This window comes from Cervus elaphus, chromosome 15 (genome assembly GCF_910594005.1).
Source record: "Cervus elaphus chromosome 15, mCerEla1.1, whole genome shotgun sequence".
Classification (NCBI taxonomy): Eukaryota; Metazoa; Chordata; class Mammalia; order Artiodactyla; family Cervidae; genus Cervus; species Cervus elaphus.
This window is the reverse complement of record NC_057829.1, coordinates 1,205,791-1,219,269: the sequence shown is the minus strand read 5'-3', so window position 1 is coordinate 1,219,269 and position 13,479 is coordinate 1,205,791. Positions and strand designations below refer to the sequence as shown.

The 13,479-nt window shown below is 57.3% G+C and overlaps 1 protein-coding gene across 3 annotated transcripts in view; it reads left to right on the top strand.

Moving 5' to 3' along the window:
- The window catches only part of RET (ret proto-oncogene), a 53,446-nt gene that overhangs the window by 28,077 nt on the left and 11,890 nt on the right, over positions 1 to 13,479 (top strand). For 2 of the 3 annotated variants that reach the window (XM_043927014.1, XM_043927012.1), the window contains 5 exons: positions 975 to 1,170; positions 7,375 to 7,485; positions 8,295 to 8,417; positions 9,368 to 9,624; positions 12,096 to 12,243. In XM_043927014.1, coding sequence (XP_043782949.1) covers positions 975 to 1,170; positions 7,375 to 7,485; positions 8,295 to 8,417; positions 9,368 to 9,624; positions 12,096 to 12,243 — 835 coding nt within the window. Of the gene's footprint in view, positions 1 to 974; positions 1,171 to 2,445; positions 2,646 to 4,764; positions 5,024 to 5,734; positions 5,861 to 7,374; positions 7,486 to 8,294; positions 8,418 to 9,367; positions 9,625 to 12,095; positions 12,244 to 13,479 lie in introns of all 3 variants that reach the window. The other variant, XM_043927011.1, reaches the window with a different exon arrangement.

The window sequence follows — 13,479 nt, the reverse complement described above, 5'->3', positions numbered from 1 at the left end:
CTGACTCAACCATCAGGGCTCGCATCAGAGGGGCACAACTGTGGTACTGCAGAGGGGGGGCACACTGCCCCAAGGAGACGGAGAGGACATCTGCCAGGAGGGCGTTCCCTTCTTGGGGCTGTCAGCCCCTCAAGGGAGGGCCAGTGAGTTCAGGGAGGGTACCCCGGAGTGGAGGAAGACAGGCCAGTGGATCCGGCAGGGGTGTCCCTGCGCCGCCCCTCCCATCGGGGCCCCGCCTTCCTCTTGCCTGTGCAGGCGGAGCGTGACTGCCACCTGCTGGGCCCTGGGCTGTCCTGCAGCCGGCAGGCTGGCGGGAGCAAGGGGAGGGTCGGGGTCGGATATGCTGTGGTTGCCTGCTTCTCTGGACACCCAGGGAGCAGGTTTGGTGCATGGATGGGCAAGAGGAAAGCACATGGAGTAGGGAAATGTCCCATGAGCCTGGCAGGGCAGCTCCATGGTAACACTGTGGAGCCTGGCCAGGAGTGAGAGCAGAGATGACATGTGGCTTTACTCAGAACCCCCCTCATGACCCCATCTAGCCTGGGGTACAGAAGAAGCTGTAGGAGAGCATTCTGGTGGACACTGTGCTTAGGTCCCAGCTCTGTCATCTGTCACTGCATGACGTTGAGCTAACTTCTCCACTGTGCGGGGCCCAGCTTCCTGGAAGGAGAGTGGGGGTACCCACGCTGCACTGTGGGGACCTGAATGAGGTCTTCCATAGAGCACCAGGGCATCTGTTCTAACCCATAATCATGGGAAGTCTGGAGATGCCATTGCACCTGTTGCAGAGGTGAGGTGCAGTGGCCCAGGAAGGGTGACAAGCAGGCTGGCTGGGGGCCCCTTGCAGCTTGAACCCTGGTCGGTCTGTCCCTGGAGCCAGCTCTGACCGCACACACCTGATCCACCTGCGGGGCACGTGCCCTCCTATGGGCTCTGGCTTTCGGGGCCCTGACTGGCCCCCATATTCTTTGCAGGGCACAGTGGTAGCCACGTTACGTGTCTTCGATGCAGACGTGGTGCCAGCCTCCGGGGAGCTACTGAGACGGTACACGAACACGCTGCTCTCTGGGGATGCCAAGGCCCTCCGGACCTTCCGAGTGGAGCACATGCCCAATGAGACCTTGGCCCAGGCCAACGGCAGCTTTGTGCGGGCAACCGTGCATGACTACAGTAAGAGGGGACCAGTGTGGCCTGACAGGGCCCCCTGGGGAACTGGCGACCTGCTTTCCTTGGGCAGGGCAGCACCCTGCACAAGTAGACACCTGTCCTGGCCCTCTCAGCCCCAGGTGGCCACCCCTTCCAACCCTCTTCCCAGCCTTTGTCTCTGCTGGGCTCACCTTGGCCACCTTGGTGGGTGTTTACAGGCTGTCCTTTCTCTCTGAACTGCCCCAAGGCCAAGGCTGACCCTGGCAGGACCCCCACCACACTACCCTGTGCTGACCACGCCAGGGCTCACTGCAACCTCCTAGGTGCCCAAGTGTCCAGGGATCCTTGACCCTCCCCAGCAACTCTCCACTAACAGGAGTTGATGTCCAGTAGCAGCTCTGTGCCCTCAGATTGGAGGGTTCTAGGATGACTGTCCTGTCTGACTTCTGAAATGTGCCCACCCTCAGGGCTAAGCACCACGTGCCCCCAGGGCTCACCTGCAGGATGGGGTGTCCTCGCCAGTTGCCAAACCTCCCCACCTCCCTCGCCTGCTCTCCTGCCTGTGTTTTGTAGGATCACCTTTCAAATATGCCACTTGTGCTTGGATCCTTGTTTGGAGGCCTGCTTCTGGGGAACCCAGGATCACTGGTGCCTTTACCCCTTTCTGCCTGACCCAGTCCTATTTCCTGTCTTCTTCCTCACCAAGCTCTGATGACCTCTGTTCTGTGCAAGGGAAAATGTCATCCTTGCCCCTGCACACTCACTCTGTATGCCATGTGCACCCAGAGATCCTCGCCTCCTCTGTTCTCCACTAAATGGGGATCTTAGCCTTGGCACACGGTGACAGCTCAGGAGTGCGGAAGCCCCTGGGTGCTTGAGGCCTGTGGAACCTGAGGGTCCATAGGAGGCTGGTACTGTTGCGAGGAGTTCTCAGGGGCCAGGACGGTCTTTCTGGGACCTTGCTGGTGGTGGTGGTGGGTCTTTACCTGTGTGTGCTTGCCCCGACATGCATCTTTCTCATACACATGCACACACACACACACCTCACTGAGGTTACCTCCCAGCTGAGGAGGGTCTTCTGGGCTCAGCTCAGCACAGTGACTCACATTTAAAATAGTTCAACCTTAGTGCCTCCAGCCAGGTCTGTTGTCCGTGTACCGTGCGGGTAGAAGTACCTGTTGTCACACGTACGCCCGTGTGTCCAGGGAATGCTTTGCAGGGGAGATGTGCAGCAGCGTGGGGCAGTGGTCTCCACCCTGGGCAGGGCCCCTACCTATCATCATGTGCCTCCACCCACAGGGCTGGTTCTCAACCGGAGCCTCCCCATCTCGGAGAGCTGGGCTGTGCAGCTGGCCGTGCTGGTCAACGACTCAGACTTCCAGGGCCCGGGGGAGGGTGTCGTCCTCCTCCACTTCAATGTGTCCGTGCTGCCCGTCAGCCTGCGCCTGCCCAGTGCCTACTCTTTCTCGGTGAGCCGGCGGGCCCACCGCTTTGCCCAGGTGAGCTCCTGGCCTCTTGCCAGCCTGGGGAGGGGAATGGAGGAGCAGGGACCCCCAGGGTGGGGTCACCTGGGGGACACCACCTCCCTGAGCACACAGAGTGGCCCTGGGGAGCAACAGGCACAAAGCCAAGGAGGCTAAGGCCGTGGGAGAAAGGAGTGGGGCTGGTGGGCTTTGTGGGCCCCTCTTTGCCCTCTCCCTTCTCAGCATTTTTACATTTTTTACTAATGAAAGGGCAGTGCCAGGTAAATCTATGTTGACTTAGAAAGACATTCCTGGTGAATGAAGTGGGAAAAGTAGTTTGCAGAAGTATTGGTCTTAGGTGGCTCCATATGTTCAAAACTAAGTCTTCATTGCCGGAAATTTCTAAGTGTGCAAACACAGGCATTAGTGGAGACCTCTGCAAGGAAAGACAGGAAGTGCTTCTATTTCCTACTTTCCTGCAAGTCTGTTTGCTAGAGCTTATTTTGCATTTGTCATCAGAAAATATAGTGATTAGAAGTAGAAAAAAAAAGGGAAGTAGTAAGAATTTGTCAAAAGGATATAAGGGATAGATAAGAGCGATTTCTTTTCCTCATATCAGCCAGTGTTTAACGTTTTGGTGCAATTCTTTCTAGAATGTTTCTCTGAAGCACTTTTTAAAGTTTACTTGCAGTTACGGCAAGCATGACTTAATGCATTCTCCTAATGGCACAGCTGTGGCCATGTGCCCTTTAGAATATCCCATTTAGGGTCATCTCCTAACTAGGACAGTGGCTTTGCCAGTTTCTGTGGTTGGTTCCCATGCCACCTCCGCTCCTGACAGCCACTTAGGACCCAGCACAAGAAGAGCCCCACCCTTGGACACAGCCAGGCTCCCCACTTGCCACCCCCGCCAGGCCTTTCCTGGAGGCAGAGGGCAAGGCTGGTGAGAGGTGATGAAGCAGAGGGACCTGAGGGGTGTCCAGGGGGACTGAGGCGGGCATAGGCATTGCCAGGGGTGTGTCAGCAGAGCCAGGCAGTGGGGAGGGTGATGAGGGCTGAGTGGGAGTGGGGTCTGGGAGGGCGGGCCCCGCCAGCCTCTGCAACACCTTCCACCCCTGACCACTAAGTCTTTCCCTGTGCCTGGACTCACGAGGGTGCAGAGACCCGAGTCTCGGCCCAGCCTTACACACACTGCTGTCTCTCACCAGCCCCCCTTTAGCATTCATGATTATAAATTGAAGGTGGTGACCTCAGGCAATTTTGAGGATCACAGGAGAAAGTGGAAGTGAACCTGCTCTGTACAAGGAAGTGCTCGGAGCCTAGGAGGTAGTTTTGTTGTGGTGTGAGGAGTGGGCTTGGTGGAGCCTGGCTCTGCCCTGGGCCTGAGCAAGGCTGAGCAAGGGCCTGGCCTGTGGCTGCAGGCAGGGGGCCCTGTGCCACCACTGCCGCCAGGCCCGCAGCCCTCTTCCTTGACTGGTCAGAGCTTCTGATCTCAGGCCCCAGCAGCCCTAACTCCACCTTGGGTGGTGAGGGAGGGAAAAGGAGAGTCCAGGCTCCAGTGACCACTGCGGCCGTGAGGCGTCCCTGGAGAAGTATCCCTTCTCTCCCAGGGGTTCCGGCCCAAGTCTTGGAGGAGGCTCCGGGACCTGGGTGGGACAGCAGCCCTGCTGTGTGAATTATGGCCCGGGTGCTGTGCTCTGGCTGACCAGGCAGGCGACCCAGGCAGGACACTGAGGATGGACCCTAGTGGTGCCCAGAGCACGACGGCCCCTGCCCAGAGGGGAGGGAGGTGTGTGGGAGGCATCCAGGCTGCCTCTGTGCCCGAATGAGGGAGCAAGTGAGGGGTGAGCCGGGCAAGCCAGCAAGCGCCTCCCTGGAGGGCCAGTCCCTAAACCAAAGCCCGGCACCCTGTGTTCTTTTCACCTCCGGCTCCCAGGAGCAGGGATAAAGGGTGGTGTCATGGTCTGCACAGGGCCAGGCCAGGCAGGCAGATGGGTCTGCAGATTCCAAGGGCATGGAGGATGGGGAGATTGGGGGCCACCATCTCTGGGCTGAGTGGGAAACTGTCCTGGGACTCAGCTGGCATGGAGCCCCTCCAGCCACTGTCCCAGGTGGCCCACTCACCTGGCTAAGGGTTCCGTGATCCCATGCCTAGATCGGGAAAGTCTGCGTGGAAAACTGCCAGGAGTTCAGCGGCATCCAAGTGCAGTACAGGCTGCAGCCCTCCAGCGCCAACTGCAGCGCCCTGGGGATGGTCACCTCGGCGGAGGACACCTCGGGGACCCTGTTCGTGAATGACACGGAGGCCTTGCAGCGGCCCAAGTGTTCCCAGCTCCAGTACACAGTGGTGGCCGCCGAGAAGCCAACCCGCCAGCAAGCGCAGGCCCTGCTGCTCGTTACCGTGGAAGGAAAGTGTGAGTGCCCGGCTGCGGGAAGGGTCAGGGTGGATGGGGCGTGGCAGAGCCTCGGGCTGTTCCTGCAGAGGGGTGCTGTCCTATACCCCGTCACTGACCAGTGGGCTTTCTTGAGCCTCCTCTGTAAGATGAGAAGACAGCGCACAGCTGCACTGGAAGGATGATGGGGGAGGCATGACACAGTTTAGTCCAGTGTGACAGCATTGTGGGTGGCCGCTGCTGCCCATCGCCTCTGTCAGCGGGTCCTACGTGTGCGCTTGTTTTAGGGCTGCCAGGTACGATATAGGACCCAGGTTGAGTGTGAATTTCAGGTAAACAACGAGCAATTTTTGTGGTGTAAGTACATCTCGTGCAGCCTTTGCAGTGAATTAGAAGACAAACTCCCCTATGTCCCTGTGATATTAGGGCCATATTTACACAAAGCAGGTATTCACTGTTCTCTGAAGTTCAAGTTTAACTGGGTGTCCTGCGTGTCCCTGGATGAGTCTGGCCACCTCCCATCCCCACTCCATACTCAGCCCCCTAGCTGCCCCTGCTGTGTGACTATGATGCCACCCCTCCCCCAGCAGCCCCCTCACTACCCTGCGCCCCCAGAGTTTAGTGACTGCCTCCCCTCTGGGCTCAACTCGGGACAGCTCCAGCCAGTGCTGCCTGCACCCATGGGTGCCCATGGCAGGCTGGCCCCCCATGACTGCTTTCTGCCACCCCTAGACGTGCCTGAGGAGCCTGGCTGCCCCCTGTCCTGCGCGGTCAGCAAGAGGCAGCCCGAATGTGAGGAGTGCGGTGGCTTGGGCTCTCTGACGGGCAGGTGCGAGTGGAGACAGGGAGATGGCAAAGGTAAGCCCTGGGCAGAGCCAGGCGGTGGGGAGTGTGATGGGGGCTGAGGGGGAGTAGGGTCTGTGCATGTGGGCCCTGCCAGCCTCTGTGACACCCCCCACCCCTGCCCATCTAGTCCTCCCCTGCGCTTGGTCCCTGCCGTGGCTCCTGATGCCAGGAGAGGGTGGTCACGAGCGCAGGGAACAGAGAACCTCCCAGCTGTTTATCACCGATGGGATCACAGGTGCCTGAGACTGAGCTTGCTCTGGACTTGAGAAGGTCGGGGCCAAAGTTGAGATGTGTGTGTTTTCTTTTTACTTTATTCTAAAATTCTGAATTTCTGTATTGGTGCCCACACCAGATGGTAATTAACATGTATATATCCATTTCTCTACCCATATACACATAAATACACGTGCAGTTGTGAATGTGAAGTTGAAAGTGTTAGTCGTTCACTCGTGTCTGACTCTTTGTGACTCTGTGGACTGTAGCCCACCAGGCTGTCCATGGAATTCTCTGACAAGAATACTGGAGTGGTAGCCATTTCCTTCTCCAGGGACTGTCCCAAGCCAGAGATCAAACTCAGGTCTCCAGCATTACAGGCAGATGCTTTACTATCTGAGCCACTATATTCACCCAATGCCTTCTTTTTTTTTTAACTTTTTATGTTATATTGGAGCATAGTTGATGAACATTGTTGTGTCAGTTTCCAGTGTACAGCATAGTGATTCAGTTATACATATACGTGTATATATTCTTTTTCGAATCCTTTTTCCGTTGAGGTTTTTATAGCATATTGAGCAGAGTTCCATGTGCTATACAGTAGGTTCTTGTTGGTTATTTTAAATATAGTGTGTATACATGTGTATCCCAAACTCCCTGACTATCCCTTCTCCCTACTCTTCCCCCCATTCACCCAGTGCTTTTAAACACATAGTTCACAGACACTTTTCGAAGATTTCTTGGTAATATTACTGTGCATCCAAGAAGTGGAGGAATTAAGGTAGACTACACTGTTGACATGTCATTTATGGTTGGCTTTACTTCATGAAAACACAAACCTTAAAATAATTCAAAATATCCAAAGTGGTCTTCAGAGAGGCTCTACCCAGGAGGTCCCAGCCCAGGGGACATGGACCCAAATAGGAGGGACCTGAGCAGCCTTGGGTGTGGACAGTAACTGGCTGCCAGCTGGGCCCACCAATCTGAGGGTCCCACCCACAGTGCAGCCTGGAAAGGGTCCCAGCCTCATCTGGTCTCTTCTGGCCTCTCTGATGTGAGCCTGGCACAGCTCTGGGACTGCCTGGCTCCTCTGGCCCCCACCATCCTGGCTGCCCTGTACCTCAGGGATTCCCTGCTGGTGGGGCTCTGTGTGTGGTTCTTCTCTGCTCAGATCTCAGTTTGCTCTTCCTTGCAGGGGATGGGGTGGGGTACAGGGTTGACCTGGAAGGCCCTGGGGTGTGACCCTCCTGGCTCTGCAGTCTGAACAGGGCAGCTGCTCCCTTGTGGTCATAATTGCCCACTCTGTGTTGTAGGGATAACCAGGAACTTCTCCACCTGCTCCCCCAGCATCAGGACCTGCCCCGATGGCCACTGTGACGCCGTGGAGAGCAGAGACCCCAACATCTGCCCCCAGGACTGCCTCCGTAAGCAGCCCGATGAGCCTGCACCGTGACTCTGAGCGAGCAGGAGCCTGAATGGGTGGGGGAATAACAAGCTAAAGGGGCTTGGACTCTTCACCTGCACTTCAGCCAGACCAGCCAAGTTTCTGGGTTTTGAGTGCTGAGCCCTTTCCTAACATTTTCTTTGAATAAAGGTGCTCCAAAATTAGAGCTTGCTGGCTTGACCCACACCCTTCCAGTGTTGCTCTAGCCAACTCATGGGGCACGACTCCCTGTCCCCCGTTTTGCTGACTGCCAGCTGCCCCCTCTGCCCCTTTTCTGCTTCTGAAAAGTGACCAAGTGTGGACCTTGGCCTGGGCCCAGGGCAGCCTATGGGTTCCTCCTCTCACCCGATGCGGCCAGGGAGCTGGTTTGGGGGCTCATCATGCTGCAACTGGGGCTTCCCAGATGGCGCTAGTGGTAAAGAAACCCACCTGCCAATGTAGGAGATGCGCGGGTTTGATCTCTGGATCGGGAAGATCCCCTGAAGAAGGGCCTGGTGACCCACTCCAGTATTTTTGCCTGGAGAATCTCATGGACAGAGGAGCTTGGTGGGCTGCAGTCCATAGTGTTGCAAAGAGTCGACCTGACTGAAGCGACTTAGCACACACGCATGCATGCTGAGGCTCTTGCCTGGGGTGACCTAGACTTCTGATCTCACTGTGCTCCCTGGGCGTGAGAGTGCTGACATCAGGTGGGGAGGGGCCTCTCATGATCCTGTCTGGTGGTCCTGGCTGGCCAGGTCCCCCTGGAGGCTGAGAGTGGGCTGCTGAGTGGGTGGTGTCTGTCCTCAGGGGGCGGCAGCATCATTGGTGGGCACGAACCTGGGGAGCGCCGAGGGATTAAAGCTGGCTTCGGTATCTGCAACTGCTTCCCTGAGGAGAAGAAGTGCTTCTGCGAGCCGGAGGATAGCCAAGGTGCATTGGGGGTGGGGGGGTGGAGGGCACAGCTGGCCGGGATCCCCACGCCTCCCTGAGCCTCCAGGGAGCGAGGGAGAAGATTGCAGGAAGGAAGAGAAACCTAGGAGATCTTCCTCCTTCCCTGGGGTCTTGGTTCCCCCATGTGTGCAGACAAGGAGCTGGCTCAAGGCTACTAAGACTGCCTTGTGGCCCGAAGTTCCTTTTTTTTTTTTTTTTTTTGGCAAGGCTTATGGGATCTTAGGTGCCCAACCAGGGATTGAATCTTGGCCACAGCCGTGAAAGCTGCTTGTCCTAACTGCTGGACCACCAAAGAATTCCCTGGCCTCAAGTTCTATAATAAAGATTGGACTGGAAAACTGGTTCTTCCACCAAATAACTCAGCATCTCCTCAGACTGTGCCTGTGTAGAGCCTTTCCTGGGCCTGTGGCATTGGCCAGCTGGGTACCCCCTCCCAGCACCCTCCAGGTGCTTCTTCTAGAACCGGGGGGCCCCACTGAACACATGAGGAGCTTTTCTGGCATTTGGGTGGTCATTGCATGGCCCAGATCCTGGGTCACTTGTCTTCCTCTCCACTATATATTGAACATAAAGAAAATACAGAAGATATTAGGAACGCAGGAGAAGAACTTCTCCTCCCACCCCCAGGGCCCCTGGGCCTCTGGCTTCAGTGCAGCGTTCCAGGGTGGGGGAGGTGCAGGGGTGCACAACCTCTGGTGTGTGACCTCAGGCAGGATGTTTATAAATGCTCATTCCTTCCAGAAAAGGGCAATAATAGTCTCTTATAGCAAAAACATACAGAACAGTACCTGCCATGGGTCAGGAGGGTTGGCAGGCAGCTCACAGTCGGTCACAGCAGCCACTTCCTGGCTGTCACAGGTGTGGCTCTGTTGGGTATTGGGGGTCCCCCTTGTGCGGTGTCTACTCTCACGGCCCCTACTCGCCCGCAGACGCCCTGTGTGATGACCTCTGCCGCACAGTGATCACGGCAGCCGTGCTGTTCTCCTTCATCGTATCTGTGCTGCTGTCCACCTTCTGCATCCACCGCTACCACAAGAATGCCCACAAGCCGCCCATTGCCTCGGCTGAGATGACCTTCCGTCGACCCGCCCAAGCTTTCCCGGTCAGCTACTCCTCGTCTGGCGCCCGCCGGCCCTCTCTGGACTCCATGGAGAACCAGGTCTCGGTGGACACCTTCAAGATCCCGGTGAGGTTCTCCATGTGGCAGCAGGGCCAGGGAGGCAGCCCTTCCAGGTAGCCCTGTGGGTAGCCTCTGGTCTAGGGCAGCTGGGGAAGGAGGGGGGGACAGAAGGGGCAGGGCCCTTGGGGTTGTTGCATCCTTGCCTGCCAGGAGGACCTCGTGAGCTTCCAGCTGTCTTCTAACCTCTACCGAGCTGTCTTTCAGGGAGGGCAGAAGGCAGGGGTGGGGCAGAGAGCGTGAATCAGGGTGGAAAAGGATAGGCGCGGATTTAAATGACTGAGATCTGGGCCATTTGGCTCCAAGGAGAGGGCAGGCCATGCTGTACCCGCCTAAGATCTCTCCTACGGAGGCCCCAAGTGCTGGAGGATGCAGCCTTGGGGGAGGCCCTGAGGAGGAGTGTGTGGGTTTTATTCTCAGAGGGTAGGACCACCCTAGGGCTGGAGGCCGATGTTCTGCCTTCATTTCCACAGGTCGCTCTGTTGGGGAGTCTGTTGGGTAGGAGCCCCATGATGAAACACTGTCCCCATCCAGGCGAGAGAGACTGGCAGGTGGGGGGCCTGGCCGCAGCCAGGAGGGGGTTCTGTCTGTGGCTTGGAGAGTGGGGTTGCTGAGAGGCCTCTCAGGCACCTGCAGGGGAGCCCGGCCCCAGGACTCTGTGACTGGCCTGCCAAGAGGGGAGAATCAGCCCAAGCCTCCTCCTCCATGGCATGGTCTGGGCCAGCAGTTAGTGTGGGAGCCTCAGACACCACCTCCTGCCCGACCAGGCTGCTCCTCCGCCTGTCTGCCCCCCAGTGTTTTTGCTGAGGAGACTGAAATGCTATGGGGACTGGGGGCTGGAGACCTCCCACCTGCTGAGTGTTTGGAACCGGCAAATTCAGGAAGGAGGCCCCTGTGGCCACCACATCTGGGAATGGCCCTCGTGGCCCAGGGATGAGCCATTTGATTCCCTTATATGCCCTGGTGGTTTGTGCTGAGACACACAATGAGAGCGGTTCTTCTGTGGGGGGGCCACGGACCGCTTTCAGCCTCTAGCCCAGAGTGCAGAGAAGCCAGAGCTCGGCCGGAGGCCCAGGGCCACACTGACCAGCTCTGAGGTCTTAGACACATTATTCGACCCTTTGGCCTTAGTTATGTCTTACATAGAGTGGGGAGGACACTTTGGGGTTTTAGCACTTTTAAAGAGAAACAAATCAGAGATATCCCCTCTTAGCCCAGTCTTTGTGTGCCGTCAGCTGTTATCCAGTGCAGTGTGGACACCAGGGTGGTGGTGACTGTGTTGTCACCTTTGAGCCTGACTATGGGTTCTTGGTAGAGGAGGAAATGGCAACCCACTCCAGTATTCTTGACTGGAGAATCTCATGGACAGAGGAGCCTGGCTACAGTCCATGGGAGTCAGACACGACTGACTCTTTTGCAACTTAAAGAACAAACAACATGGGTTCTTGGGGAAGCTGAGACACCAGGACACCTGGGAAGGCTGGAAGGCGCCCCTGGCCATGGTGCTTAGAGGAGCCTGCCTCTGCTCCCAGACGTAAGAACACAGGGCTCTGGTCCCTGGGGGGGCAGTGGGTCACCAGTGTGTGTCTGTGGGTTAGGCGAGCCTGCCAGGCACATCATAAGCAGCCCCTGGAGCCATGCCCACACCCAGCCACAGCGAGACTTGGGGACCTGGGCATCCAGTGTTGACGGGAGGGCAGGTTCCTGACAGGCTTCAGCATCCCCAGGGTTCAGGTCTTCGAGCCAGTCTTGGGGTCTGGGAAGACCCCACCCCAGAGGGGTCTTCAGTGGGCATGGTGTGTTGGGAAGGCTGGTGTGTGCAAGTTCTGGCCAGTGGCTGGGCTGTGGGGGGGAGCAGACTCTTCCACACATTGTCAGGGAGGGATGGAGGGGGGTTCCTGAGGGGCACAGTGGTAACTTTCTAGAGGCTGCCACACCGGGAAAGTGTTCTTGACACCCCCACCTGTAGCTGGGAGTCCAGGGCTGGTGGGCAACTGGGGCCACAGGTGCCACTTGAGTTCTCTTGGAAGTCCTGTAGCCTGGGCCACTGTCAGTGCCTGGTGTCCAAAACAGAGGAGGTGCCATGAGGCTTGGGCCTGAGTCCCAGGGAAGAGGCTGTGGTCCCCCTGTGAGCACCTGTGGGTGCTGAGTAAACCCTGACTCTCTCACTGGAGATACCAGGCCCTGGGCCTGAGGTGGCCCAGGGCATCTACAGTAGATGGAGGCCAGTGAGGGTATGAGCATACGGAGTCCAGCCGGTCTGTGGCAACACCTGCCTTCCTGTGGGGGGACGCATCTTGTCATAGCACCTCAGGGCCTGACTGTGGGGTCTTGCCCTTGGACATGGTGACTGTCACCTGTCACTTCAGGTGACAGTTGGCCGTCTGCACACGGAGCTTGTCTGCCGGCTCTTGCCTTCTTCCTTTCTTCTTACCTTCACTGTCTCTCTTCCCTCTCTTTTTCCTTCAAACCCAATGTAGGAGGATCCCAAGTGGGAATTCCCACGGAAGAACTTGGTGCTTGGAAAAACTCTGGGAGAAGGTGAATTTGGAAAAGTGGTCAAGGCCACAGCCTTTCGGCTGAAAGGCAAAGCAGGGTACACGACTGTGGCTGTGAAGATGCTGAAAGGTACGTGCCCGGGCAGTACACGGGGGGCTCTGCCACTCACACCTGCGGGGGCCGCCAGGACTCTGGCAATCAGCCTGCTGCCTCCTGAAGAACCAATACCCCTCCCCTGCTCTTCTTGAGTGGCTGCAGTCTAGGGACCCCCACCATGGATGATGTGGGCTGGTGTGGTCCCTGGAGAAGCAGGGTAAGACGTTCCTCCCTTGAAAGCTTTCAGAGCCATGCTGCTTGTGTATCAATGTTGGGTAAAGATCCGAGTTTAAATTAAAAGCCCTTAAGTTCGAAACCGACAGCTCTCCCCACCTCAGTCTGCCCCATTCATTTCTTTCGCCAAGCGTCCACTGAGGTCCTGGTGAAGAGACCACCTGTAAGGACTGGCCCCTGTCCCCCCAGGTCCCTGCCTTTCCCAGTCCCCCCACCCCGGCCCTTAGCGGGCCAGCACTGCCCCAGTCTTACCACATGCTGGGTATCCTCACTACCGCTTCTCAGCAGGGGCTGGGTAGACGGTCCTCTGCCATGGCCGAGCTCTGGCTCAGCTGGACCAACTGAGGGCCCAGTGGCCATGTGATGGGCACATTTTAGGCTGATGCATTCTGATGTTCAGCTGTCGGGGAGCCATGCAGTGCCAGGTACTTTTGTGTACTTACCCAGGCCCTCAGACTGGGGTTGCCCCTTGTCTATGAGACCCCAGGCCCTAAGAGGGCACAGTGAGACTGGCCCTGGGTCACCCACGTGTGGTCCAAAGGGTTCCAATGCCCCATCTTGCAGCTGTCTTCTCATTTCCAGACAAGTCTACAGCCAGAGGCAGTGGCACAGCTGGGCAGTGGGATGTGGGGCCATGACCCAGGGGGACAGTTTGGCCAGGAGACCTCCACACCCAAGCTCCTGAGCACAACTATCTCTGCCCTTGGAAAACACACGCTCAGCATGGCAAGACGACTTCCGTGAAGTCTCATGGCCTTCACCCTTCTCCAGGGCCTCACCCGCCTTTGCCGAGTGCTTGGTTGGCAGGTGTTTGGGCACCAGGGAGTTCCTTTTCCTCCCCAGAAGGGTTAACGGAGGAGTGTCTTATGCGCCACTGTCTTTGAGAGATGGTGATTGCAGGGAAATAATGCCATTTGCATGCATAGCCCAGCCCAGAAGGCTTTCCATGGAAAGACTGCTCACATGGAAGTGCGCTCCTCTGGTTCTTACTCCCTGGAGGCCATTGAGGCCGCTGTTGGCCCTCCCATGGGCTGA